Below are 25006 nucleotides of genomic sequence, written 5' to 3'. Positions count from 1 at the left end.
GATGTTGAGACTCTAGAAAGAGTGCAGAGAAGAGCAACCAGGATGATGAAGGGACTGGAGGCTAAAACATACAATGGACGATTGCAGGAACTGGGCCTGGCTGGTCTAGGGAAGAGAAGGACCAGGGGAGGCAGGAGAGCAGCCTTCCCATATTTGAGGGGCTGCCCCAGAGAGGAGGAGGGGGTCAAGCTATTCTCCAAAGCACCTGAAGGCAGGACAAGAAGCAATAGGTGGAAACTAATCCAGGAGGGAAGCAACTTAGAACTAAGGATAAATTACCTGAAGGTTAGAACAATTAACCAGTGGAACAACTGGCCTCCAGAAGTTGTGAATGCTCCAAAACTGGAAGTTTTTAAAAAGATGTTGGGTAACCCTTTGTCTGAAGTGGTGTAGGATTTCCTGCCTAAGCAGGGTGTTGGACTAGAAGACCTCTAAGGTCCCTTCCAACTCTGCTATTCTGTTCTGTTCCTGTTCCTATTCTTATTCTATTCTGCATTCTATTCCTGTTCTGTTCTGTTCTACTCTACTCTACTCTACTCTACTCTACTCTACTCTACTCTACTCCTATTTATAGTTAATTGGATACTTCTGTTTTTGGCCGCATTCCATAGCACTGAAAGGCGGGTACTTATCTTGGGGAACTGTTTAAGATTAGTTCTGGCTGGGGCTGCAAACCATTCCCAGCGTTGCAATAAAATAGGTCTTGCTTTTAAAACAAGTTTGGGATTAATTGCGGTTTACGAACCCTAAGTCAGAACACATTCTTCCAGCAGCAAAAAAAAATAAAAACATTGGATGATTTGGATCATGAAGCCATGCGCTGGCCCCTCTCAACCGGCTGGTGATATTTGTATCTTGGTTTCCTTTTCATAGGTTCCTTGGTGTCTGTGGTGGGACGGTTACTCTCCCAAAAAAGCGACGCTGACAGCCCAGGCCGCCTGGTGGTTGAGGCAGCCCACGGGAACATTGGCAAAGTTCGGGATTTGATTCAGAAATACCCCGACAAGGCAAGTAGTTCTGCTCTATTTAGTAGTGTACAGCAGCAGCCCAAAAAGCCAATGCAATCCTAAGTTACATTAACGGAGACAATCGAGATCAAGTGAGGTACTAATACCACTCTTTAAGCCTTAGTAAGGCCACGCCTAGAGGACTGCATCCAGTTTTGGTCGCCACACTATAGAAAAGATGTTGAGACTCTAGAAAAAGTGCAGAGAAGAGCAACCAGGATGATGAGGGGACTGGAGACTAAAACATATGAAGAACGGTTACAGGAACTGGGCCTGGCTAGTCTAGGGAAGAAGAGAAGGACCAGGGGAGACAGGATAGCAATCTTCCAATACTTGAGAGGCTGCCACAGAGAGGAGGAGGGGGTCAAGCTATTCTCCAAAGCACCCAAAGGCCAGACAAGGAACAATGGATGGAACTGACCAATGAGAGATTCAACCTGGAAATAAGGAGAAACTTTCTGACAGTGAGAAAAATCAACCCATGGAACAGAAGTTGCCTTCAGAAGTTGTGGGGGCTTCATCCTTGGAAGCTTTCAAGAAGAGACTGGGCTACCATCTGTCAGAAATGGTGTAGGGTCTCCTGCTTGGGAAGGGGGTTGGGTTAGATGACCTACAAGGTCCCTTCCAACTCTGATGATCTGTTATATCTGAGAAATCAGATCAGATGAATGGGGGGGAAACGAAACCCCCCCTTTGCCTGCGCTGGCCCCGTTCAAGAAGCCAGAGTTGGCCTTGAGAGGGTCAGCTGGCCAATCCTGCGACAGGTGCTCCATTTCTTCCCCCAGGTGGATGTACAGAACCAGGGCAGGACGGCCTTGCAGGTGGCTTCGTACGTGGGGCAGGTGGAAGTGGTGAAGCTCTTGGTGCAAGCCCATGCCAATGTCGACCTGTGGGACGAAGAAGGTGACACGGCCCTTCACTACGCAGCCTTTGGGTACGTGGCCCTCGCTGGGGGCTCTGGGGCAGTGCTCCCCTTGTGGGGGACATAGCTGCGAGAAGGGATAGGGGGGAGGCTCCTTTTCCAAAAGAAATAGCTTTCTTTTTCTTTCTTTCTTTCTTTCTTTCCTTCCTTCCTTCCTTCCTTCCTTCCTTCCTTCCTTCCTTCCTTCCTTCCTTCCTTCCTTCCTTCCTTTCCTTTCCTTTCCTTTCCTTTCCTTTCCTTTCCTTTCCTTCCTTCCTTCCTTCCTTCCTTCCTTCCTTCCTTCCTTCTTCTTTCTTTCTTTCTTTCTTTCTTTCTTTCTTTCTTTCTTTCTTTCTTTCTTTCTTTCTTTCCTTCCTTCCTTCCTTCCTTCCTTCCTTCCTTCCTTCCTTCCTTCCTTCCTTCCTTCTTTCTTTCTTTCTTTTCTTTCTTTCTTTCTTTCCTTCCTTCCTTCCTTCCTTCCCTCCCTCCCTCCCTCCCTCCCTCCCTCCCTCCCTCTCTTCCTTCCTTCCTTCCTTCCTTCCCTCCCTCCCTCCCTCCCTCCCTCCCTCCCTCCTCTCTCTCTCTCCCTTCCTTCCTTCCTTCCTTCCTTCCTTCCTTCCTTCCTTCCTTCCTTCCTTCCTTCCTTCCTTCCTTCCTTCCTTCCTTCCTTTCTTTCTTTCTTTCTTTCTTTCTTTCTTTCTTTCTTTCTTTCTTTCTTTCTTTCTAAAGGAAGCTTCCAAATAAAAGAATTAATTAACAAATGAGACAAGCATTTTCCATCTCCTTGGTTTCATGTTAGAAGGCACAACATACAAGGAAGATAGAATGGGGAAGGATGAGGGGGGAAAAGAAAAACTAATGTCCTCAGCGTTGCACTTCTGACATCAGCCAGTTAAGATTGAAGCCTCTTCCAGGAACACAATGGGATGGTTTGCCTGCTAGATAACAGCTGAAGAGAGTCCAAACCAGCTGCCTTTTGGGGTCCCCTCTTTCTCAATGGGAGCTGGTGACAGTGGAGATGGGGCGGGGGATTGATTAGGGGTAGGTGGTGAAGACGGCTTAGCATTCTTAGGAGCTCTGCAGTGGTTAGAATGCAGGATTGTAAGTCTTGACTCTGCCCACCGTCAACAGTTCGATTCTGACCAGCTCAAAGTTGACTCAGCCTTCCATCCTTTTGTGGTCGGTAAAATGAGGACCTGGATTGTCGGGGGCAAGAGGCTGACTCTGTAAATTGCTTAGAGAGGGCTGTAAAAGCGCTGTAAAGCGGTATATAAGTGCTATTGCGATAGATGGTTGGTAGATAGGTAGGTAGGTAGGTAGATAGATAGATAGATAGATAGATAGATAGATAGATAGATAGATAGATGATAAATTGATTCTTCCCTTTTTCCACCTTTAAAGAAACCAAAGAAATGAGTGTAGCAGGAGAAGAATTTTATTTCTAATTCATTTCTCCTCCCCTTCCCTTGTATCTTTGCCACCTAACACTTTTGCGTGAACCAGGAATCAAGCCGACGTCGCCCGGCTTCTTGTCAGCAAAGGGGCCAACCCGAACATTTTGAACACCGCCAGGTGCACGGCCTTGTATGTCTCTGTCAACCATGGCTTCACGGAGGTCGTGAAAGCCTTGTGCGAAAACAACTGCGACGTGAATTTGCCAGTGAGTCTTCCTGTTTGGGGGAATCACAGCTCAGAAGCCCTTGAGTATCTCTGAGTGGTCTCCCATCCAGATTTTTTTGTTTTCGCTTTGGGGTTTAGTTTGAGTGGAAGGTTGCATTTTTTTAAAAACCGTAATCTACATTGAGAATTGTTGTGGTTCGCCAGCCGCCTGTGCAGACGGCAGAGGAATCAGACAGGGGGGAAGAATGGGGACTAGTCCAGGAGTCTGGGGAGGTCTCGGATGAGGGTCCTGCATCCGATGAAGAGATGGGGCCAGGACCATCTGGGAGTGGGGTACTGATTCTGGAGCCTCCAGAGTCTGGCAGCAGCAAGGCAGAGGAACCAAGGGAGCCTGTTCCCAGTGCGCATATGCGCAGAGCTGCTGGAAGGCAAGAACAGCTGAGACAAAAGGAGCGACTTGGGAGCAAGGCTTGGAGGTGATTGCCTCTCCCATCAGGTATAAAGGACAGGCAAAGGTAGAGAAATCTTTGCAGGAAGCAAAGTTGTTTGCTCTGTTCAGATTAAACCTTGAAGCTCTGTGTGGACTTCGTACTTCGGTTGGGTTTTTACAGTTAATTTGGCACTTTAGTTGTTGGCAGCAATTCAAAGGAGAGAAAGGTGGGTGCTTATCTCGAGGGACTGTTTGGGACTCATTACAGGCTGGGAATGAACATAATTCCCAGTGTTGAAATAAAACGAGTTGTTTGGACTAAGCATGTGCTTAATTACGGTCTCAGGAAGCCTTGGTCAGAACAAGAATTCCACACCGTTTGGCTATGTTGACACCTCCTCTGTCCCTCCAGGGTTCTTCAGGCGACACCCCCCTTCATTACGCCATCACTGCCGACTTCAAGTGCATCATCGAAGCCCTCACCGAGGTCCCCGGCATCGATTTTACGATCCAGAATCAACAAGGCTTCAACCTGTTGCACCACGCAGCCCTGAAAGGAAACAAGCTGTAAGCAAGAGAGGCGTATAAGGCGTGATGTAATCGGAATTGACTTCCAGGACAGGCAGGCTTTTTAAGATCTCAGGCAAAACTGAAAACTGCCACAGAAATGTCGGCAAAAGATATCAAATGTTTTTTTGAAAAGGGAAGAGAAGAGGTCATTTGGCCTGCCAAGAGAATTATGCCAGGAGCAGAGAGGGTAGGAAAAAAATAAAAGGCAGCTTGGAAGGGGTTGGCTTTGAAATCTGACAATAACGTGCCGCTTCTTTCAAGAGGTCTCCATCCGAATAAAGTTGACACATCGTTTAAATGGCAGGTAAATCTTTCTAAAGGTGCCATAATAAAGGCAAGGCAATCTTTTTGGCACAAATGAAGGCCAATATACGTATCCCAGGATAACGTTGCAGGATCCAATCGTGAGTCGGTCCCCGGAATTGGAGATTTAGCCTTCGGACTCTCTCACTAGACCGTGGAGAGAGAAAGAGAGTGAAGTTCCTTGAGGAATAGGGTCCAGCACGAATCCGAAAGCTTGAATGAGGAAATTTCCAGGCCTGGTGACCAACTCAGATTGGATCCTGCAATCTTATTTCACCTCCGGCAGCATCGCTTCATGATTTTGGGGAAGCCTGAAGACACAATGGTGGAAGTGATCCTACAGAATTGGTGAAGCAGATGCCAAGATCACTTCTTGAGATGGCTGGACTGATTTTGTTTAAAAAAAAAACTATATTCATGCCAACATTGTAGATTTAGGTGGGTTTCCTACCTCAAAATATGCCTTTTTTTTTAAATGCCAAGAGGGACCTCTGTAAATGTATATTTCCCCTTTGTGACAATCCGTACCTTGAATGCGCAATTTTTTCTTCTTTTCTTCTGTGTCTTTTTTCCCCCTTTTTTTCCCCTTTCCTGTCCTCTTTTCTCTCCTCCGTTAGAGCGATCAAGAAGATCCTGGCACGAGCTCGGCAGTTGGTGGACGCCAAAAAGGATGACGGCTTCACAGCTCTGCATCTCGCTGCCCTCAACAATCACAAGGAAGTGGCAGAGATTTTAATCAAAGAGGTGAACGGAGGGAGAAACTATTGGGGTGACGGGGTGTGTGGAAACTTTCTGTGTTTGGGGAAGATGTCTGCCCAAACCAGGGTGCTATTTATAAGGTCTGCTTAGAAGCCTGTGATCTCCTGGTGGTCTCCCGGCAGGCCTGCTCTTTTTTAGGTTCTAAAACCAGGCTAAATTAGAGAATGGGAGCTTAACAAAAATTGCAGAATAGTTAGCAAGGCATCATTCGTGTTTTTTGGCTTGGCTTGGCTAAATTTTTTTATCAGTGGAAGGAAGAAAGCCTCTTCCATTTTCCTTGGGTGGGAAAACACCTAGGTAGTCCTTGATTTATGACCACAGCTGAGCTCAGAATTTTGGTCATAAGCCATCGTGGTGCTTAAGTGGCCAGTTATAAGTTAGGGTGGCCTGCCGAGTGCATGAGCTTTGATCGCACGATTGTGGGGTGGGGAGAGGGAAGGCAGGTCCTCAGTCTCTTCAGCACCATTGTAATTTCAAATGGTCGCTGAAGGAATGCTCATAAGCCAAGGACTAACTGCACAAAAGCCAAGTCCTATTGTAGAAGAGGAAAAAGGGTTACTTGGATCAGCCGCCAAGGTGTCCAGTCTTGGCAACTTTAAGACTTGTGGACTTCAATTCCCAGAATTCCCCATTCAACTATGCCTGTTGGTTTTTTGTTTTTTTCCCCTCCTACTCCCTAGAGTGGAGAGATTACAGAGGAAGGGATTACGGGAGAGTAAGCAGGCATAGAGTTGAAGCCTAGCAAAACTGGCTGAGGAACTCTGGGAGTTGAAGTCCACAAGTCTTAAAGTTGCCAAGGTTGGAGACCCCTGCTTTAGGAGAAAATAAACGCCTTCCTCTCCCTGAGATTAAAACTTCCCCTGGCATAAAGGAGGGCCTGTTTTGTGGAACTGAAAGCTTGTGGGTCCTTCCCTGGTCCCCCAGGGCCGCTGCGATGTGAACCTCAGGAACAACCGCAACCAGACGCCCCTGCACTTAGCCGTCACCCAGGGCCACGTGGAGATGGTGCAGCTGCTGGTGAGCGAAGGAGCCGACGTCAATTCTGAAGACGAGGACGGTGACACTGCCATGCACATCATTTTGGAGAGGGAGCACCTGGTCTCCATCCTGGTCGAGGAGCAGTCGGACCAGGAAAACAGCCTCTTCTCCAAGGTGAGTGTCATGTCCCTATTGGAATCTGATTTGGAGGGGGAGGCCGAGCAGCTGACAGGGAGTGGAAGTGTGGCTCTGTTGGCTGTGGAAGAAACTGGGGAAGGGCAGAGTCTGGCTGGGCAGAGCAGGGGAGAGGTAGAGCAAGGCAGAGGGAATTCAAAGGAAGATGCAGCCCCCCACCCCCTTCATGCAGGGAGGAATGGAGAAGGGAGCAATGTGAATTGCGTGGCTTACGGGGGAGGAAAGGGCCCTGATTCCCTTCATTAGCTGCAGCTGGGAACACAGTGTTTAAAAAAGGCAAAGTGCGTGCAGCAAGTTGTTGGGAGCAAATCGTGAATTATCTGATGTCGGGGCTTATCTGTGTTCCTGGCGGTAGGCCAGCTCAAGAAGTGAAATTGAGGCAGGGTTAATCCGATTTTTTTTTCCCAATTCTTCATTCTATCTTGAGCCTGCAGTTACTTCTCCAAGTCCTTCTTTTAACAGCTTCCTCCTTCTTTCCCCTTGGTGGTTCTCTCGCCCCAAATTCTGTTACACCCATAGTTCTTCCTGTCACCATCCTCCCGTAGCTCCAGGCCTCCGGTTTCCTTGGCAACACCAAACTGAATGTGGGAACTGCCCTCGCCTGCTACCTGGCCCAGCAAGGGGCCGATGTCAACTATGCCAACCACCGGGGCAAGTCTCCGCTTGACCTCGTCTCGGACGGGAGCATTGCACACCTAATCCAGAACTTCTCCCACAAATACAGGTGAGGGTCGGTCCCAACTTCTCCTGCTGTTGACTTCCTTCCTTGGGATGTTCTGTATCGCTGGAGATAAGGGATCCATTCTGAGCTCAGGAATGGTCCAGTTTTAATATTCACTGCAAAAATTGGGGACGTCGTTTGCAGGAGGTTGCACCCCTTCTGGATCACTCAGCACGTCTCCCTTTTCAAAATTGGAGCCCTTTTGCGACGCTCCGAATGGCCCTTGCGCCCTCTCATAAAGAAATGGGGCTTAGCTGTCAAAAGATGTTGGATTCTGCTGAATTGCAGCCACACCTACATCATCTTTTAATGATTCCATAATCCCTTGAGTCTGGGCAACTGAATGGAGCTAGCAACATTTTTACTGGCCGGATACCCTTCCCTGTTGCCAATACGGAGTTTTTGTTCAGCAGATAATATTCTCATTATGCCCAGAGAGAGAAATATCTGCCTCTACCTAGGATCGAACTCACAGCCTCCTGATTGTGAGGCAAGAGCTCCACCTCTAGGCCACCGCAACACTCCGCTCCTGACCAGGCCATGCCGCTGTCTAATCTTACACGGCCTCTTTCTGCCCCAGAGAGCAGCACGACTCCTTCGAGAGCTCCACCGTGACCAGCAGCCTGAGAAGAGTCCACACCACCCCCAACACCATGACAAACCTCAGCGTGCCAAAAGTGGTTGCCCCTTCGGAGTGCTTGGTTTGCTCGGAACTGGCGCTGCTGGTCCTTTTCTTCCCCTGTCAACACAGCATTGTCTGCGAAGGTACCGCTGCGTTTAACTCCCGTATCCCGTAACTGAAACATCTATTTCTTACTTCCTGTTCCACCACCCCCCAAAGCAGGGGTATCAAACTCAATTTCATTGAGGGCCACATCACAGCTCTGGTTGACCTCGGGGGTGGTGGGGGCAGCGTGGCCAAATTGACACCACTCACTGGGCAAGGCCGACTGGGTGGGTGTGGCTGACTGGGTGGACGTGGCCAGCTTGCATTGGGTAGACCAGGCCGAAGCGACGGCCCTTACATTTCCCAGGACGGCCCCGCAGGCCTTGTGTTTTATACCCCTGCCCTAAAGTAAAGAATGAGAGTTTGTTGGAAGCTTGTCTCTAAAAACCATGTCTCTTCCAACCTTTTCCCCTCTCCCAACTTCTCTCCCCGGAAACAGAATGTTCCAGAAGAATGAAGAAATGCATCAAATGCCAAGTCACCATTACCAAAAAGTTGAAACAAGGTGAGCGTGATCGCTTGATATCTTTGTGGGCGTTTCCCTTGCTTTTAGCCAACAAGAGTAGAATAGAGACCACAATGGGGACATCCAATTGTGATGATCAGCATTCAGGAATGGGGAGACCAAAATCTCCCTTCGTTTTCCTTTGCCCTCCTCCTCCTTCAGCTTTCCTCGGGGGTGTCAGGATTCCAGAAATCGCCCTAATTAAATCATGATTCTCAAGCCAAACTTCAAAAAACTTCAAAGGATCTATTAGACGTGACATACTGGCATTGCCCTGTATGAAGCCAATTCTGGCCTAGGTCATTTACAGTCCCCTCTGACCTTGTTTCCCCCTTGCTGACTTACTGCTTCACCCAGGTTTCCCTGAAGCCCAGGGGGCAAAAAGGGGCATGTAGGGGATGGGGTGGGGGGTGCAGCATTCTTCCACCCCCATGCTCCGTTTTTTGTCTTCCTGGGCCCCAGGGAAGCCCCCCCAAAATGGGAGCGGGGGTTGCAAAAAAACAAAAGAGAGCCACGCCCACACCCACCTAGCCATGCCCACAGAACCAGTTGTTAAAAAACTTGAATCCCACCCCTGGTGTGTGTGAGCGCTGAGTGTGTGTCCTTTCTGCCCCCGCCTTCCCCGTCTCACCTCTCCTCCCCCCTCTCCTCTCACCGCCACAGACAACTCTGAAGTTGAAGGTGGGTCGGGCCCCGAGGTCACCAACCAACAGAAGCTCATGGAGGATCTCCAGAGCCGCTATCGGCAGATGGAGGAGCGAATCACCTGCCCCATCTGCATCGACAGCCAGATCAGAGTGATCTACCAGTGTGGACACGGGTCGTGCCAAGAGTGTGGCGTCTCGTTGAATGTCTGTCCCATCTGCCGACAAGCCATCCGCGAGAGGATCCCGATCTTCGTTTGAGGAACTGGCTTTGCCACCATCCGCCTGCCCCAAGCCCCACCCCCCTCCGTTGTCCTGCCCCTCCCTCCTCTGGGTTCGATGGACGTTCGGGTTGGGGGAGTCCGGAGCGAGCCAGAGAGAAGATCCAAACTACAGAGACTTTGGGCGGGGAGATGTGGGGTAATTAGCTTTCCCTTCCTAGCTTTCTCCAGTGTCAAAAAGAGGAGCAATCTTCCCGAACTAGCATGTTTCCTTCCGTCCTGTGGAAAAGCAATATTCTTGCACTTTAAAAGGCGGGGTCTGGACTTGGCTCTGCCCTCCCCGCAGGGAGGGGCCAGCCCAGAGCAAGAGTAGGTGCCGCACCAGCCTGGGTATCGGGAAGGCCAGCGGAAAAGGGATCTTACGGGCCAAGGAAGCCCTGATGGAGGGAGGGACAGGTGTGTGCTTGTGTGTGTTTGTGTGTGTGCCTGAGAGAGAGAGAGAGAGAGAGAGGGTGCGTCCTTCAACATGAAGTCGTGAATGTTTGCTGGCAAAAAATACAACACGTCTGCACAAGCCTTTTGTCTGTGGGCCGGTAGCATTTCTTCCTTACTCACAAAGACTTGACTCTTGCAATGAGGGGCTCTTAAGGAGGGGGCCAAATCGGTGGGCTGGTTAGCAGAATCACGGAGTCGAAGGGACCTTGGAGGTCTTCTAGTCCAGTTCCCTGCTCATTTCAGACAAGTGGCTGCCCGATCTCTTCTTCAAATCGTCCGGCGTTGGAGCATTCACAACTTCTGCAGGCAAGCTGTTCTACGGATTAACGGTTCCAATTTCTTCTTAGTTCTAGATTGCTTCTCTCCTTGATGAGTTTCCACCCGTTGCTTCTGTTCCTGCCTTCGGCCCCTCTCTTCTTTGGGGCAGCCCTCTAGATAATTGTAGCGCGGGAAGGCAATCCCTGAACATAGAAATCGGCCTTAGAAATTGCCCCCCGAGGCTCGGTGGACGTCTGAGTGGAAAGGAAAGGGAGCCCAAGGCAGAACTCCAACGAAAAGATGAAAAATTGGCCCGGGAAGCACGAAGAAGAGAGAAACCAGGTTGTCAGGGCTCCGGCATTTAAGCCCATTTCAATCATGAGTCTCGAACCCAACCTCCAAAACTACAAAAGGATTTATTGAGAGTTAACATGCCAGCACTGCCTGGGTGCAGCTGACTCTGAGGCACATAATCACCCTTGACCCTGGTTTCCCCCCCACTTCTCTGGGTGTATCCTAATTCGTATCCTCCAATGGGACACATCCATAGCCCAGAGTCGTCCATCATGCTCTCCCGTTAGAATTTTGCCTGGCAGAAACTTCAGTCACCTAGTTACTATCTTTCAAAAGATTTATGGGATGCACTTTTGGTTTTGCAAGCTGCCCCACTGCCCCCCCCCTCCCTTTCTCTTGGCAACTCTAAAAAGACCAGATAAATATTTTATGAGTTGACACAGATTTGATACGAGTCAGTTTGTGATCTTTGGGAACCAATCGAGGCAAGGCCTCTCAAGTAGGACTGTGCAATGGAGGGTGAACTCAGGGGCAGTGTCCCTCTCTTCACAAAACCAAGGATGTGAGAAAGGAAGGCTCCGGGGATGGGTGACAACGGCTGGTAATCCATTATTATTATAATACCTCGCAAAGCGGATATTTTCAGCACCCGAGAGAAGAGCAGAGAGTGGCTATTTTGTACAGAGCAGCCTGAAAGGAACGGCATACAGGTAGTCTTCGACTTAAGACCACAATTGAACCCAAAATTTATGTTGGTAAGTGAAACAGGAACTTTGCCCCGTTTTATGACCTTTTTTGACAGTTAAGTAGATTACTTAATTGTTAAGTAGATTACTGTGAACTGAAAGGGAGCATAGAAAGAGTGTCCTCTGGTGGCTATTTTAGACAGAGCAGCTTGAAAGAGGTTTATAAATCTATGTGTAGACAGAATAGAAATAGTGCCCCTGTGGTTATTTTCAGCATGAAGGCCTGAGAGGCTACTAAAACGATTACAGAGCATGGAAACAGTGCCCTCCAGTGGCTAATGGGGCATAGTGGCCTGAATAATAGCCCGCCGTCTCGTGGCCATTTTGCGCATGGCAGCTGGAGTACGGAAATTGCACAACAAAAACAGCCTGCCACCTGGTGGATATTTTTCGTTATGGCAGGCGCAGGGAAGGAATCGCAAAAATTAATATGAATAAAAATAATCCGGTTACAAATGTGGCGAAATCCGACGAGGGGTCTTACTCTGAGTCCCCCATCACTCTAGGGGGGAAAACGGGGTGAAAATCGACCTCAAATTTCATGAAAACGGCGGTTTTCAAAGTATGGGAAATTGCATTGACAATAATAGGCCGCCATCTCGTGGCCATTTTGCGTCATTGCAGATAGACGAAAGAACTTAATAATAGCCCGCCGTCTCGTGGCCATTTTGCGCATGGCAGGTGGAGGAAAGAACTCAATAATAATAGCCCGCCGTCTCGTGGCCATTTTGCGCATGGCAGGTGGAGGAAAGAACTTAATAATAGCCCGCCCTCTCGTGGCCATTTTGCGCATGGCAGGTAGACGAAAGAACTTAATAATAATAATAGCCCGCCGTCTCGTGGCCATTTTGCGCATGGCAGGTGGAGGAAAGAACTCAATAATAATAGCCCGCCGTCTCGTGGCCATTTTGCGCATGGCAGGTGGAGGAAAGAACTTAATAATAGGCGTGGCCATTTTGGCATGGCAGGTAGGAAAGAACTTAATAATAATAATAGCCCGCCGTCTCGTGGCCATTTTGCGTCATTGCAGGTAGACGAAAGAACTTAATAATAGCTCGCCATCTCGTGGCCATTTTGCGCATGGCAGGTGGAGGAAAGAACTTAATAATAATAGCCCGCCGTCTCGTGGCCATTTTGCGTCATTGCAGGTAGACGAAAGAACTTAATAATAGCTCGCCATCTCGTGGCCATTTTGCGCATGGCAGGTAGAGGAAAGAACTTAATAATAATAGCCCGCCGTCTCGTGGCCATTTTGCGTCATGGCAGGTGGAGAAAGAACTTAATAAAGCCACTCGTGGCCATTTTTGGCAGGTGGAGGAAAGAAATAATAATAGCCCGCCGTCTTGTGGCCATTTTGCGTCATTGCAGGTGGAAGAAACAAATTGCACAGAAATAACAGCCTGCCACCTTGTGGAGGTTTTTCTTTATGGCAAGCGCAGGGAAGGAATCGTGAAAGTTAATTTAAATAAAAATGATCAGGTTACAGATGTGGCGAAATCCGACGAGGGGTCTTACTCTGAGTCCCCCATCACTCTAGGGGGGAAAACGGGATGAAAATCGACCTCAAATTACATGAAAACCGCGGTTTTCAAAGTCTATGGGAAATTGCATTGACAATAATAGGCCGCCATCTCGTGGCCATTTTGCGTCATTGCAGATAGATGAAATAACAATAATAATAGCCCGCCGTCTCGTGGCCATTTTGCGTCATGGCAGGTGGAGGAAAGAACTTAATAATAATAGACCGCCGTCTCGTGGCCATTTTGCGCATGGCAGGTGGAGGAAAGAACTCAATAATAGCCGCCGTCTCGTGGCCATTTTGCGCATGGCAGGTGGAGGAAAGAACTTAATAATAATAATAGCCCGCCGTCTCGTGGCCATTTGCGCATGGCAGGTGGAGGAAAGAATTTAATAATAATAGCCGCCATCTCGTGGCCATTTTGGCATGGCAGGTGGAGGAAAGAACTAATAATAATAGCCGCTATCTCGTGGCCATTTTGCGCATGGCAGGTGGAGGAAAGAACTTAATAATAATAATAGCCCGCCGTCTCGTGGCCATTTTGCGCATGGCAGGTGGAGGAAAGAATTTAATAATAATAATAGCTCGCCATCTCGTGGCCATTTTGGCATGGCAGGTGGAGGAAAGAACTCAATAATAATAGACCGCCGTCTCGTGGCCATTTTGCGCATGGCAGGTGGAGGAAGAACTCAATAATAGCCCGCTATCTCGTGGCCATTTTGCGTCATTGCAGGTAGACGAAAGAACTTAATAATAAAAGCTCGCCGTCTCGTGGCCATTTTGCGCATGGCAGGTGAAGTACAGAAATTGCAAAGCAAAAACAGCCTGCCACCTGTTGGAGGTTTTTCGTTATGGCAGGCGCAGGGAAGGAATTGTAACAGTTGATATAAATAAAATAATCATTGAGTTGGCCGCGCCCACCCAGCCACATGACCACCAGGCCACGCCCACCCCATGACATGGCCGCCAAGCCACGCCAATCCGGGCACGTGACCCCCGCAAGCCACGTGCGCCTGCGCAGGGCGTGCCCGGCCTTCGGCGCAGCTGCTGGGCAATGGCGGTTGGAGCGGCGCCTCCGCGGCTTGTGAGCGGCCTCTGGCTGCCTTCCCGGACGGCCTCGAGGACGGTGCAACTCGGGAGGCGCCTGGAGGGTTTCCCGGCCCCGAGTCCGGTAAGGGAGGCCTCCTCCGTCCCGTCCCGTCCCTCTGTTGGCCAACCGGAGCCGCTTCGGGGTGGCGGCCGGGGAGAAAACGGCGCTGGCGGGGTTTCTCTGAGGGGGAAGAGAGAGAGACACGGAGGGCGGGAAGGGCAGCCGCGCCAGGAGGAGGCGGTACGGGGCCGGTGGAAGAAGGGACTCTCCCCGTTTGGCCGCCCCTAAAGGAGTGGGGGAGGGGGAGGGGGGTCCTTTGGGGCTGCTTCCCCTCCCCCCCATTGCTTCCTGGGGGGGGGGAGAGGAAAGGAAGAGAGGAGGGAGGGGCCCCCGTTGTCTTGCAACAGCCGAAGCCTTCCAATGGGTCGGTTTCCATCCATCCATCCATCCATCAGAAGGGCCCTTGGAGGTCTTCTAGTCTGACCCCCAGCTCAGGCAGGAGACCTTCGACCCTTTCAGTCAGAATAGAGCCGGAAGGAGGTCTTCCAGTCCAGTCCTGGGCAGAACCTGGGACCCCCATGAGATCTAGTCACCTGGCTGGCGTTTTTTTTTTTTTTGCAAGGGGGCCTGATGGAGTTTGGTTACATTGGCTTTGCTGGGGGGGGAGAGGGGGGGCATGCACTGGGGTGGGGCTGGGTGGTGTTTGCAGGAGCTCCCATGCCAGGTGGACGGTGGTGGGTGAGGTGGACCAGGGGCCCTGTGTGTGTGTGTGTCTATGTGTGTGTGTTGGGTCATTTCTTCTTGCAGGCCTTGTCCAAGGGATGGTGGGTTGTGTGGTGGTTGTTTTTTTGCAGTTTATGGATCATTTGGCCTGTTGGAAAGTTGACTTAAATGTATTGTGTGTGTGAAAAGCTTTGCAAACTTGGAAATTGGTTATTTTATTAGCAGTCCTTATGGAAACATGGCCTGGGAAGGGAGTGTATCCATTTTAAAGTAGAAGTTAATGTCATATAGCAAGTCCTTGACTTATGACCACAGTTGAGCCCGAAAATATCTCTTGCTTAAGCGAGGGACGCATATAAACTTAAAGAAGTAACACCCTGGCCCGTTTTAAGAGGGAAGCGCATGCTTCTAAATTCACCTCGGTAGATTGCAACAGGTCACCCAGAAACATTTGGAGAGGAGCCCAATTCCCCCCTTATTTCTAGGATGTGAGTTTTGGAAGCCTTTATAGAGTTCTTGTCCCCCGTCCCCCCAACAAAATGGGGGGAAAGGGGAAATAAAAATTGTCTTCTCCTTGATCCTCCATCCCCATTCTAAACACCCAGGTGCTTTGGTTTATTTATTGCTTTACTTATTAAACTTGTATCCTGCCCATTTCCATCTTGCCCCCTCCTGTGCCCTGCAGACGATCCTTTAATTAGCACTGATGATTAACTAGCACCCTTTTTGTGCCCCTCTTTGAGGTTGGATTGACACCCCTGTTTTTCTTCCTTCTCCAGGAGGCGAGAGGGCCGTGCCCCAACGGAGTCACCAACGTCGGAAACCGCTGCCTCGGGCAGAGTTGCAACGGCTGGCAAGAGGAGAAGAGGACGTGGTGGAAGACTTGGATTTTTCCGATGGAGACTGATGGATGGACAGATTTTTTGGCGGGGTGTAACTGGACAGCTGTTGCCACTTGTGGAGGGCCAAGGAAGGGACTGCATTGTTCCAGCTGGCCCTGAAGCCGAGTTGATGCATTGGAGGGAAATGCCAGAAAATTTTGTCATCCAGCAGGGAAGTCTAAAAAGACCACATTGGCTGCAAAAAACCCCCTGCCTCTTTAGAATAATAATGTGGGTTCTGAAAACCATCACAAAATAATACCTACTTTAAAATTTAAAAAGAAACAGGCCAGCCTTCAATGCTGCCCCTTCCTCTTCTGGAGGCCAATCCCACCCACCCAGCGCTGGAGACGCGGAGATGGAAGACCAACGTGCCACCACATTTTGTGGCTTGGCTCTTTTCCTGCAAGTGACCTTATTTAAAACTCTTGGGACCAAACAACAGCAGGAAGAGTTGGACTGGCAGCACAATGCATGCTTTGAATCCCCCACTCTCCCCAATTCCCCTATTTCGATTTCTGTACGGGAAGGGATCGTGTGTGTCGGTTCTCGGCTTGTAAAAACAGCCTCTTGTGCATTTCTTTCGGAGGCCTGGATCGCTCTGCACCGAAGCCGCAGCGGGCAGAACGGCCAGATCCCGATGGAGAAACGTTCTTCCCTGCGGCTTTTAGTGCATTGTGACCCACGCACGCCTTTCTTGGCCCCCTTGTGTGGTGCCCACCAGGAACTGAGACCTCCCAACACACACACACTTGTTGCTTGAGGTCACCAGACAGACCAGGTCTAGAATAAGGAGTTAGCAAGTCTTATTGTTGGTCTTGAGTGGATAAGGAGTTAGCAAGTCTTATTGTTGGTCGTGAGTGGATAAGGAGTTAGCAAGTGTTACTGTTGGTTGTGAGTTTATCCCCAGCCTAGCCAAGATCTCTCTGTAATTTGCAAGTTAGGTGAAGGGAGTCCTAAGTCTTCAGATTGGCTAACAATGTTTGGTGGTTTGTGGAGATACTCTTGAGGGCCAAGAGCCCTTAAGTGGTAAATTTAAGTGGTAAGCTTTAAGCTGTGGCTGGTAGGGTCAAGGAATCATGGCTGTTGTCAGCCTTTGCCTTAGGTAAGGACCACGAGGGTTTATCTGGTAGGATCGTGTAGTTCAGATGGTAGGACAGAGTTGAGGTGTCAGAGGAACTTAGATCAGCGTTTTTCAAACTTGAAGGTGTGTGGACTTCAACCCCCAGAATTCCTGAGCTAACACAACTGGAGGAGGAATTCTGGGAGTTGAAATCCACAAGTCTTAAAGCTGTCAAGCTTGAAGACCCCCATTTTAGGGTCTCCAGTGGTTCTTGGCCTTGGCAAACTTGGGTGGGTGGACTTCAGCTCTAGTTAGAAGTCTGCACAACTGAAAACTTGTCAAAGTTGAAAACTTTTTATGTGTAAGGTCTTCCTTGTGCTTCATTGGGTGTCATGCATGCTCCCTCCCCCAATCTTCCCAGCAACTAGGCAGGTGAGCCAGAAAACCCAGGTGAGTCAAGTCTGCAGTTCCTCCCCTTGTTCTAAGCAGGTGTGCACAATTTATTCCAAATCTTGGAATTTAATTTCAAATAATACACATTTGTGCATGCCTACTTAGAGCAATGGGTGCACAGAGAACATCTCTGTGCATGGTGGGTCACCCTCAGGAGGGTGGGGGAGAAAGGCCGGGAGCCAGCCATGGCATCAGGGAGGCTGGCAGGGAGGCCCTAGGAAGGCCTGGGGCACCCAAGCCCCCCAGGGCAGCCCTGGGCACCCCCAGAGCCTCTCTTGCCAGCTTCTCTTGTGCCACGGTTGAAGCGGAGGGTTGGTGGGGGCTGGGGGAGGCCGAGAGGGGGGGCTGGGGTGCAGGGGGGGCTGCGCAGAGAGCGGCTGCCCCATGTCCTGGGCTCTCAGGGTGGCAGTTTGGCCACTCCAAGCCGAGGGACATTGGGAGACTGTTCTCTGGCCCATCACACCCACGTCCCATGGGCCTCCCTCAGCCCCCATCAATGCCTTTGGCTTCAATCCTGGCCCAAAAGGGGCCTGGGGCAAGGGGGTCCTGGGAGGAGGGGGAGCACATCTCCTCCTCTTCCCAGGACCTCCCTCCCCTGGGCCCCTTTAAGCCAGGACTGAAGCCAAAGGCGGGGGGGCAATGGGGGGGTTGGGTGGGGGGCAGGGGTGGGGGTAGGTGGGGGGCTGGGGATCAGAGGGGGTGTATTGCTTGTTTTTTTGAACTTTAATAAAGTTTGTCTCTTCTGCCATCTTGGGTGTTTCTTTCCCCACCTACACCCCTCCCTCCCATCCCTCCCCCTCCATTTCCCTCCCTCCTGTGGCCCCTCCCATCTATGGCCCCAAGGGGGAGGACCAGGGAGGGGCAGACCCTGGGTGCCCCCCTCAGGTCTACTGGGCTGAGAGGCCCCTCCCCATCTTCCCAGGGCTTTCCTCTCTTTCCCCCCAGGAGGGCTGCTGGAGGAGGTGGGCAAGGCAGGCCCTGGAAGGAGGTCGGAGGCCAGGCTGGGGAGGGGCTCCTTGCCCCCTCCTCTCCTCTTCCCAGCCCCCTTGGTGCCATGCTGGCAGAGACTCAGCAGGGAAAGGGAGGCCCAGAGAGGTGGGGGGGACTGGCAGGCTCTCCCGGCTTTTCAGGGGAGGCCTTTGCCCCTGGCCTGCCAATCTCCCCACCCTCCAGCCCAGGACCTCCCACTCCCCCATTGCCTGGCACCAGGGAGCTGGGAAGGGGAGGGGGGGCCTGGCAAGGAGCCCCTCCCCAGCCAGCCTCCAACATCCTCCCAAGAGCCTTCCTCTCCCCACCTCCACTTAGCCCCCAGCAGCCCTCCTGGGGAAGGGGGAGGAGGAGGAGGGGATGATGGCCCTGGGAAGATGGCAGAGGCCACCCCAACCCTGCAGACCTGGAAGGGGGCGCCCAGGGCCTGCCCCTCCCTACCTCGGTCCCCCCCTTGAGGCCAAAGATGGGGGGGGCAAGAGGAGGGAGGGAAATGCAGGCGCTGGGAAGATGGGGGCTGCAGGCAGGCCGGCTCTTGCCCACCCACTCTGGCTAAGTCCTGCGTGCCCACCCCCCCATCTTCCCAGCACCTGTGCCCTCTACTTACCTCTACTTACCTGTTCTCACCTGTCCTCGTTGTCCTCCTTGCCATCTGGTGGTTCCCATACTTACCCCTTTGCTGGCTGATGAGGCCAGGATTTCATCTCCCCACCCACCCAAAAAGGGAATTCTAAGTTCTGAAGGACGCACCCCGACACCCAACCTGTTTTACAGTCTTTTTTGTTTTTTATTGTTATTTGAACTGCTTTGCTGGAAAGCCTTGGGATGCTTTTAGCAAGAAGCTAAGGTACCAACTGAGCTATCTTGGATTAATGCACCAGGGGAGGGAACAAACACAGACACCACAGGGGTGTCTTCAAAATTTGGCCCCTGCATTCTTTCCCCCATCCCAAATTGGGCAAACACACACACGTTGGTTGAAAGCTGGCAAGGGCTCCATGTTGGTTGCCTGGGTCTGGATTCCAGGGAAAATATGCAATTCTGTATCCTCACCCAGGCTGCCCTGCCTTAAAATAAAATAAAACACTGCATCCTTTGGGCACAAAATCCAATTAAAACGGAGCATACCTGCGTGTTGTATGCATGCGCGCGCACACGCGCGCACACACACACACACACACACACACACACACACACAGAATACAGTTCAGGGTTGAACTGTGGGGTCTTTGGTGCTCTCCAAACTTGGATTTTCTGGCAGGCGTTTCATCACCCAGCTTGGTAACGTCATCAGTGCCCTGATCACCCCATCCTCACTGCACTGATGATGTTACTTAATTGGGTAATGAGATGTCTGCAAGAAAACCAAGCTCAGAGAGCACCAAGGACCCCACCCCCACAGAGAGACTTCCAGAAGGGAAGCAATGGGTTACCCCCATTCCCCCAAGCACAACAGCCTTCCTGCTTCCTTCCTGCCTCCTTCCCAACAATTCCCAGGCAGCCAAACCCGCGGCTGATGGGCCTCCCTGCAGCCTCTAAGCTGCAATAGCACTTAAAAAGACTTCTATGCCGCTTCACAGGGCTTTTACGGCCGTCTCTAAGCGATTTACAGAGTCAGCAACGCATTGCACCCCCCAAACAATCCGGGTCCTCATTTTACCGACCTCGGAAGGACTGAAGTCCCGAGTCAACGAAATGCCCAGAAAGGCCAGGATGGAAACAAACGAGCGAGCAAACCAACCAACAATGCCCATCAAAAAGAGAGACACAGGAAGTCAAAGGAGAGGAAAAAAGATAAGACGACAGCCCCACAGACAGGCTGTGCTCTACCATCCAAATAAAAATAATAAAAATTAAAAAAGGGACACAGAGTTTGGACACTGGATCATTTTGTCAGTCTCAAAAGCTGCTAGCGATGTATAGACCTCCCCCCACAAGAAAAGAACAGCCAGGGAGGTGTTCCCCCCCCCTGCAAAAAAGGAAGAGGGGGATTCCTTGCCCCTCCATGGCCGGTTTGCAGAGCCGTTTCTCCTTCCCCAAGTGTGTCTTCCTAATAAAATAAATTTATTAAAAAAAAAACCCCATCCCGCCGAGTCTTTATTTCCTCCCCCCAATACGAATATTTTAGCAGATTTCCACAGGCCTCTTTGGGGAGGGAACTTCCTTCTTCAGTGAGATGTCCGACGGCGGAGAATCCAGGCGTCACGAAGGGGGCTTGGGGGCATCGCGCAGAGCCTCCAAGGGAGAGAGGTCCCATTTTCCTGCTTGGGGGAGACCTGGCTGGGGAGAAGCTTCCCTCCATGGGGGGACAAGGCCACGCTTCCGGTGGAGGGTTGGGCGAAGCTCCGCGGGAGGAAGGTTGCACTGGGGAAGCCGCTGGGAAACTGGCTGTATGCAACACCCGGCCCACCTCTTGGCTACCTGGAGGAAAAAACAGCAAGGAAAGCAAATGAAGCACCTGGGGGGATTCGGGCCCAGGGCCGAGAGCCGAACCAAGCGGAGGGTGCAAACCATTTCAAAAAGAAAAGCTGAAATGCAACCTTTCTTCCAGAGCACAGAGGAGTTCACAGCCCTGGCACTAAGGAGGAGCCCGCGTGGTACGTGTCACGGGCTTTAAAGCCTTACGCGTGGCCCCTGCAGGACGGGAAGCTTGATGGGGAGAAGAGGGAGGAGCAAACCTTAAGGGACTCAACCTCCAAGTGGAGAATGAGAGAAGGTATCGATAGGACGTCGATAGAGCTGAAGAAGCTTCTTGGATGGGAAGTGAAACATCTTCAAATAATCTCTGAATCTCTGTCTGGTTTTGTTGAGGGGTCGAGAGGGACACGCAAAGGGACGGAGTGAGGGGGGAAGCGGGAAGAAATTTGGAAGCCGGAGCATTTAAAAAGAGAAATAAAGAGGTCCAAAAAACCCAGGAAGCCCCTTTTTTGGCATGCAGAGATTGGCTCAAGGCACCTGCAGGGGTGGGTTTTAACAGCACAGAAGAAGAAATTGGGAGTGTGGGGCAAAGGCCTTGAAGATTTGGGGGGTGGCACCCTGAGAAATTCAGTCTTAAGACACAAAGGGAGGCCCTTCCAAGGTTTAAACCCAGACCAGACCAGACCAGACCAGACCCCCCCACCCTACCCCAAGAATAAGAATAGAACTAGAATAGAAGAGTAGAACAGAATTCAGGAATAGAACAGAATATAGAATAGAATAGAATAGAGTAGAATAGAACAGAATAAACTAGAATATAGGAATAAGAATAGAATAGAGCACGAGAGAATAAGGGGCCTTAATGCACTTGCCATGAAAAACTTTCCATTTCTTGCCTTTCTTCGATGACCCAAGGACGTCAATCGTGGTTTCCCTCCCTTGTGTGTTTCCACCACCACCCCTTTCTAGTGTTTTAATTTCCCTCCACCAGCACCCGTTTTTTTTAAAGGCTGCAATGTGCATGCAAGTTGTTCACTTACCACTATTTGGCCCCGAAGCCCTGGAAGAAGATTCACTCAGTAGCGGGTTCTGGCCCAGTTCATTGCAGCTTTGCACCCCGCCCCCCCCAAAATAAAATGGCAATTTCGACTTGATAGTCGCACCTGCAAAAGAAAAAAAATAAAACAAAACTCATGCCCAGGGGCGGCAGAAGCGGCTCTGGCTCAAGGAAAAGAAGTATCGCTTTGCAAATGGGGAGCCTCGCCCCTAAAAATGCCTTTTCCCCCCTTTTTTGGCCTTAAAAGTGGATTATGAGCGACGCCAGGCAGCCTCCCAGCTGCTGCCTTTCCCCCTAATAGGACTTTTCTCGACGCTCGAGGCTGCTGGAGAGAAAGGCCCCTTGCAAGGAGGTGTCTATCCGATTGCCTGCCCCTCTCGGATACACTTTTAGCTGGACCGTTTTCAAACCTGATATTTCTCTCTCGGGGATGATGGTTTCCCTTCCCCTCCTCCCCGGGCCCGGCAATTGGCTGGTTTCCCTGCCCCCAACCGGTTGTCCCGTGCAGGCAGTCAGCCGGCCGCCTCAATTCGGTTCTATTGGAAAAGATAGGGCGATTGCAAGGGGGCCTAAAGGGGGGAGACGTCGCGCCTTGATTGTAACCCGCCTTTTAAAGGGACAGACGGAGCTTTTGTCGAGGGGACTCGGGAGAAATATCTTCCTCTGCGTCCCCCATCACTCTAGGGGGAAAACGGGGTGAAAACAGACCTCAAATTACGTGAAAACCACGGTTTTTAGTCTATGGGAAATTGCATTGACAATAATAGCCCGCCATCTCGTGGCCATTTTGCGCATGGCAGGTGGAGGAAGAACTTAATAATAATAGCCCGCCATCTCGTGGCCATTTTGCGCATGGCAGGTGGAGGAAAGAACTTAATAATAATAGCCCGCCGTCTCGTGGCCATTTTGCGTCATTGCAGGTAGATGAAAGAACTTAATAATAGCTCGCCATCTCGTGGCCAGCATGGCAGGTGGAAGAATGAACTCAATAATAATAGCCCGCCGTCTCGTGGCCATTTTGCGCATGGCAGGTGGAGGAAAGAACTCAATAATAATAGCCCGCCGTCTCGTGGCCATTTTGCGCATGGCAGGTGGAGGAAAGAACTCAATAATAATAGCCCGCCGTCTTGTGGCCATTTTGCGCATGGCAGGTGGAGGAAAGAACTCAATAATAATAGCCCGCCGTCTCGTGGCCATTTTGCGCATGGCAGGTGGAGTACGGAAATTGCACAACAAAAAAAGCCTGCCACCTGGTGGATATTTTTCGTTATGGCAGGCGCAGGGAAGGAATCGCAAAAATTAATATGAATAAAAATAATCCGGTTACAAGCGAAATCCGACGAGGGGTCTTACTCTGAGTCCCCCATCACTCTAGAGGGGAAAACGGGGTGAAAATAGACCTCAAATTCCATGAAAACGGCGGTTTTCAAAGTCTATGGGAAATTGCATTGACAATAATAGCTCGCCATCTCGTGGCCATTCTGCGTCATGGCAGGTGGACGAAAGAACTCAATAATAATAGCCCGCCGTCTCGTGGCCATTTTGCGTCATTGCAGGTGGAGGAAAGAACTCAATAATAATAGCCCGTCGTCTCGTGGCCATTCTGCGTCATGGCAGGTGGACGAAAGAACTTAATAATAAAATCCCGCCGTCTCGTGGCCATTCTGCGTCATGGCAGGTGGACGAAAGAACTTAATAATAAAAGCTCGCCGTCTCGTGGCCATTCTGCGTCATGGCAGGTGGACGAAAGAACTTAATAATAAAAGCCCGCCGTCTCGTGGCCATTTTGCGTCATTGCAGGTTGACGAAAGAACTCAATAATAAAAGCCCGCCGTCTCGTGGCCATTTTGCGTCATTGCAGGTAGACGAAAGAACTCAATAATAATAGCCCGCCGTCTCGTGGCCATTTTGCGCATGGCAGGTGGATTACAGAAATTGCAGCCATAACAGCCTGCCACCTGGTGGATATTTTTCGTTATGGCAGGCGCAGAGAAGGAATCGCAAAATTTAATATGAATAAAAATAATCCGGTTACAAATGTGGCGAAATCCGACGAGGGGTCTTACTCTGAGTCCCCTATCACTCTAGAGGGGAAAATGGGTTGAAAATAGACCTCAAATTACATGAAAACGACGGTTTTCAAAGTCTATGGGAAATTGTATTGACAATAATAGCCCGCCATCTCGTGGCCATTTTGCCAATAAGCAAATAACGGGGTACAGAGTTACATAAATAAGCAGGTCCTAAATCAACCATTAGATGGCAGATTTAATAACGTGTGTTTGTGTATTATATATACCTTGGGATGGCAGACCATTCCCAATGGTTTGAATCTGCAGTTCCCAAATTCACCGCTGGATGGCAGGTTTTTCAGTGTGCATAATATAGAAGCTGCATTATTAAAAATTAGCCACTGGATGGCACTCTTTTCTCATCTATCTTCTATATAGCATAGGCCATGCAAATGGTGCCCTCTGGTGGTTCTTTTGGGCATAGTGGGCTGAAAGGGAATACTAAGACTATCAATGACAGAGTGCGACAAGAGTGCCCTCTGATGGCTCAGGTGTTTTAGCCTCAAAGGGACTATGTATGTTATGTATGTATAACACAAGTGCATAAAAAGAGTGCCCCCTGCTGGCCATCCTCTCCCTAAGGAAGAAAGCAAATGTTAAGTCAAACTAGCCAGATGATGGACTGTTCTGGTCTATATATGCATTTAGCCATCCCTTTAAGACCCTGGGCAAAGCAAAGATTGTTTGTTTTTGTATTTCAGTAAAATAAAATTGCATTCATCGTAGAATGTCAGTCTAAGATGGCCAGAAATCAGACTACGTTGTGTCGCAATAAACAGTTTCTTAAAAGACATAAACCTTGATGATCTATATCACAGTCCTGTGGATCTATGGGTCCAGTTTCTCTTCAACATTTCCATAGCAAAAATACCATACAAAACTTTGGATGCCATATGTGTAACAACCACTAGAGGGCTTATTTAAAAAAAAAAATTCCAACATAGGTAGTTCTTGAGCTACGACCACAATGGAGCTCAAATTTCTTTTACTAAATGAGACAATTATTAACAGTCACTAGACAAACTGTTCTAAATCCAGGACTGCCTTCTTTTTAATCACTGGAATAGCAAAGTCTGCCCTCCTGTGGACATAACTGGCTATTACACCTTATCAAGGCCAGTGCTTATTATGGAAAATGCCTGTTTTGGGGAGAAAATACCTGTTTTGGGGGGAAAGCAGCTTTTTTCTTTCTTTTCAAAGGGCCTTTTTATTGTTTTTCCTTGCTGCATTTACTCCTCCATATCCTGCTTTGTAAAGCACCACTGCAGCAAAGCCATATAAACTGATAGTATCAATTCAAATTTATCCAACCGATTATTATCTTTTTAGTGGCATCTGAGATGGGTGGAGTAGACAAACTTTCATCAAG

The 25006-nt window shown here is 50.0% G+C and overlaps 1 protein-coding gene and 1 long non-coding RNA gene across 13 annotated transcripts in view; one reads left to right on the top strand and one right to left on the bottom strand.

Moving 5' to 3' along the window:
- Nucleotides 1-10157, top strand: part of MIB2 (MIB E3 ubiquitin protein ligase 2) — a 29574-nt gene extending 19417 nt beyond the window's left edge. For all 12 annotated transcript variants that reach the window (XM_026715810.2, XM_087914882.1, XM_087914884.1 and 9 more), the window contains 10 exons: nt 874-1007; nt 1793-1941; nt 3412-3568; nt 4371-4525; nt 5449-5575; nt 6515-6742; nt 7309-7487; nt 8065-8249; nt 8651-8716; nt 9380-10157. In XM_026715810.2, coding sequence (XP_026571595.2) covers nt 874-1007; nt 1793-1941; nt 3412-3568; nt 4371-4525; nt 5449-5575; nt 6515-6742; nt 7309-7487; nt 8065-8249; nt 8651-8716; nt 9380-9621 — 1622 coding nt within the window. In that variant the 3' untranslated portion in view covers nt 9622-10157. The remainder of the gene's footprint in view (nt 1-873; nt 1008-1792; nt 1942-3411; nt 3569-4370; nt 4526-5448; nt 5576-6514; nt 6743-7308; nt 7488-8064; nt 8250-8650; nt 8717-9379) is intronic.
- A 9183-nt stretch (nt 10158-19340) lies between these two features.
- On the bottom strand, nt 19341-21969 carry LOC148124463 (uncharacterized). The gene is made up of 2 exons (XR_015739799.1): nt 21549-21969; nt 19341-20511 (listed from the first exon to the last, which is right to left on the bottom strand). It is a non-coding gene; the product is annotated as an uncharacterized LOC148124463 (long non-coding RNA).
- Nucleotides 21970-25006: the final 3037 nt, after the last annotated feature.

This window comes from Pseudonaja textilis, chromosome 18, assembly GCF_049901715.1.
Source record: "Pseudonaja textilis isolate UNSWEBS1 chromosome 18, rPseTex1.2, whole genome shotgun sequence".
Lineage (NCBI taxonomy): Eukaryota > Metazoa > Chordata > Lepidosauria > Squamata > Elapidae > Pseudonaja > Pseudonaja textilis.
This window is presented reverse-complemented; position numbering and strand designations above follow the sequence as displayed.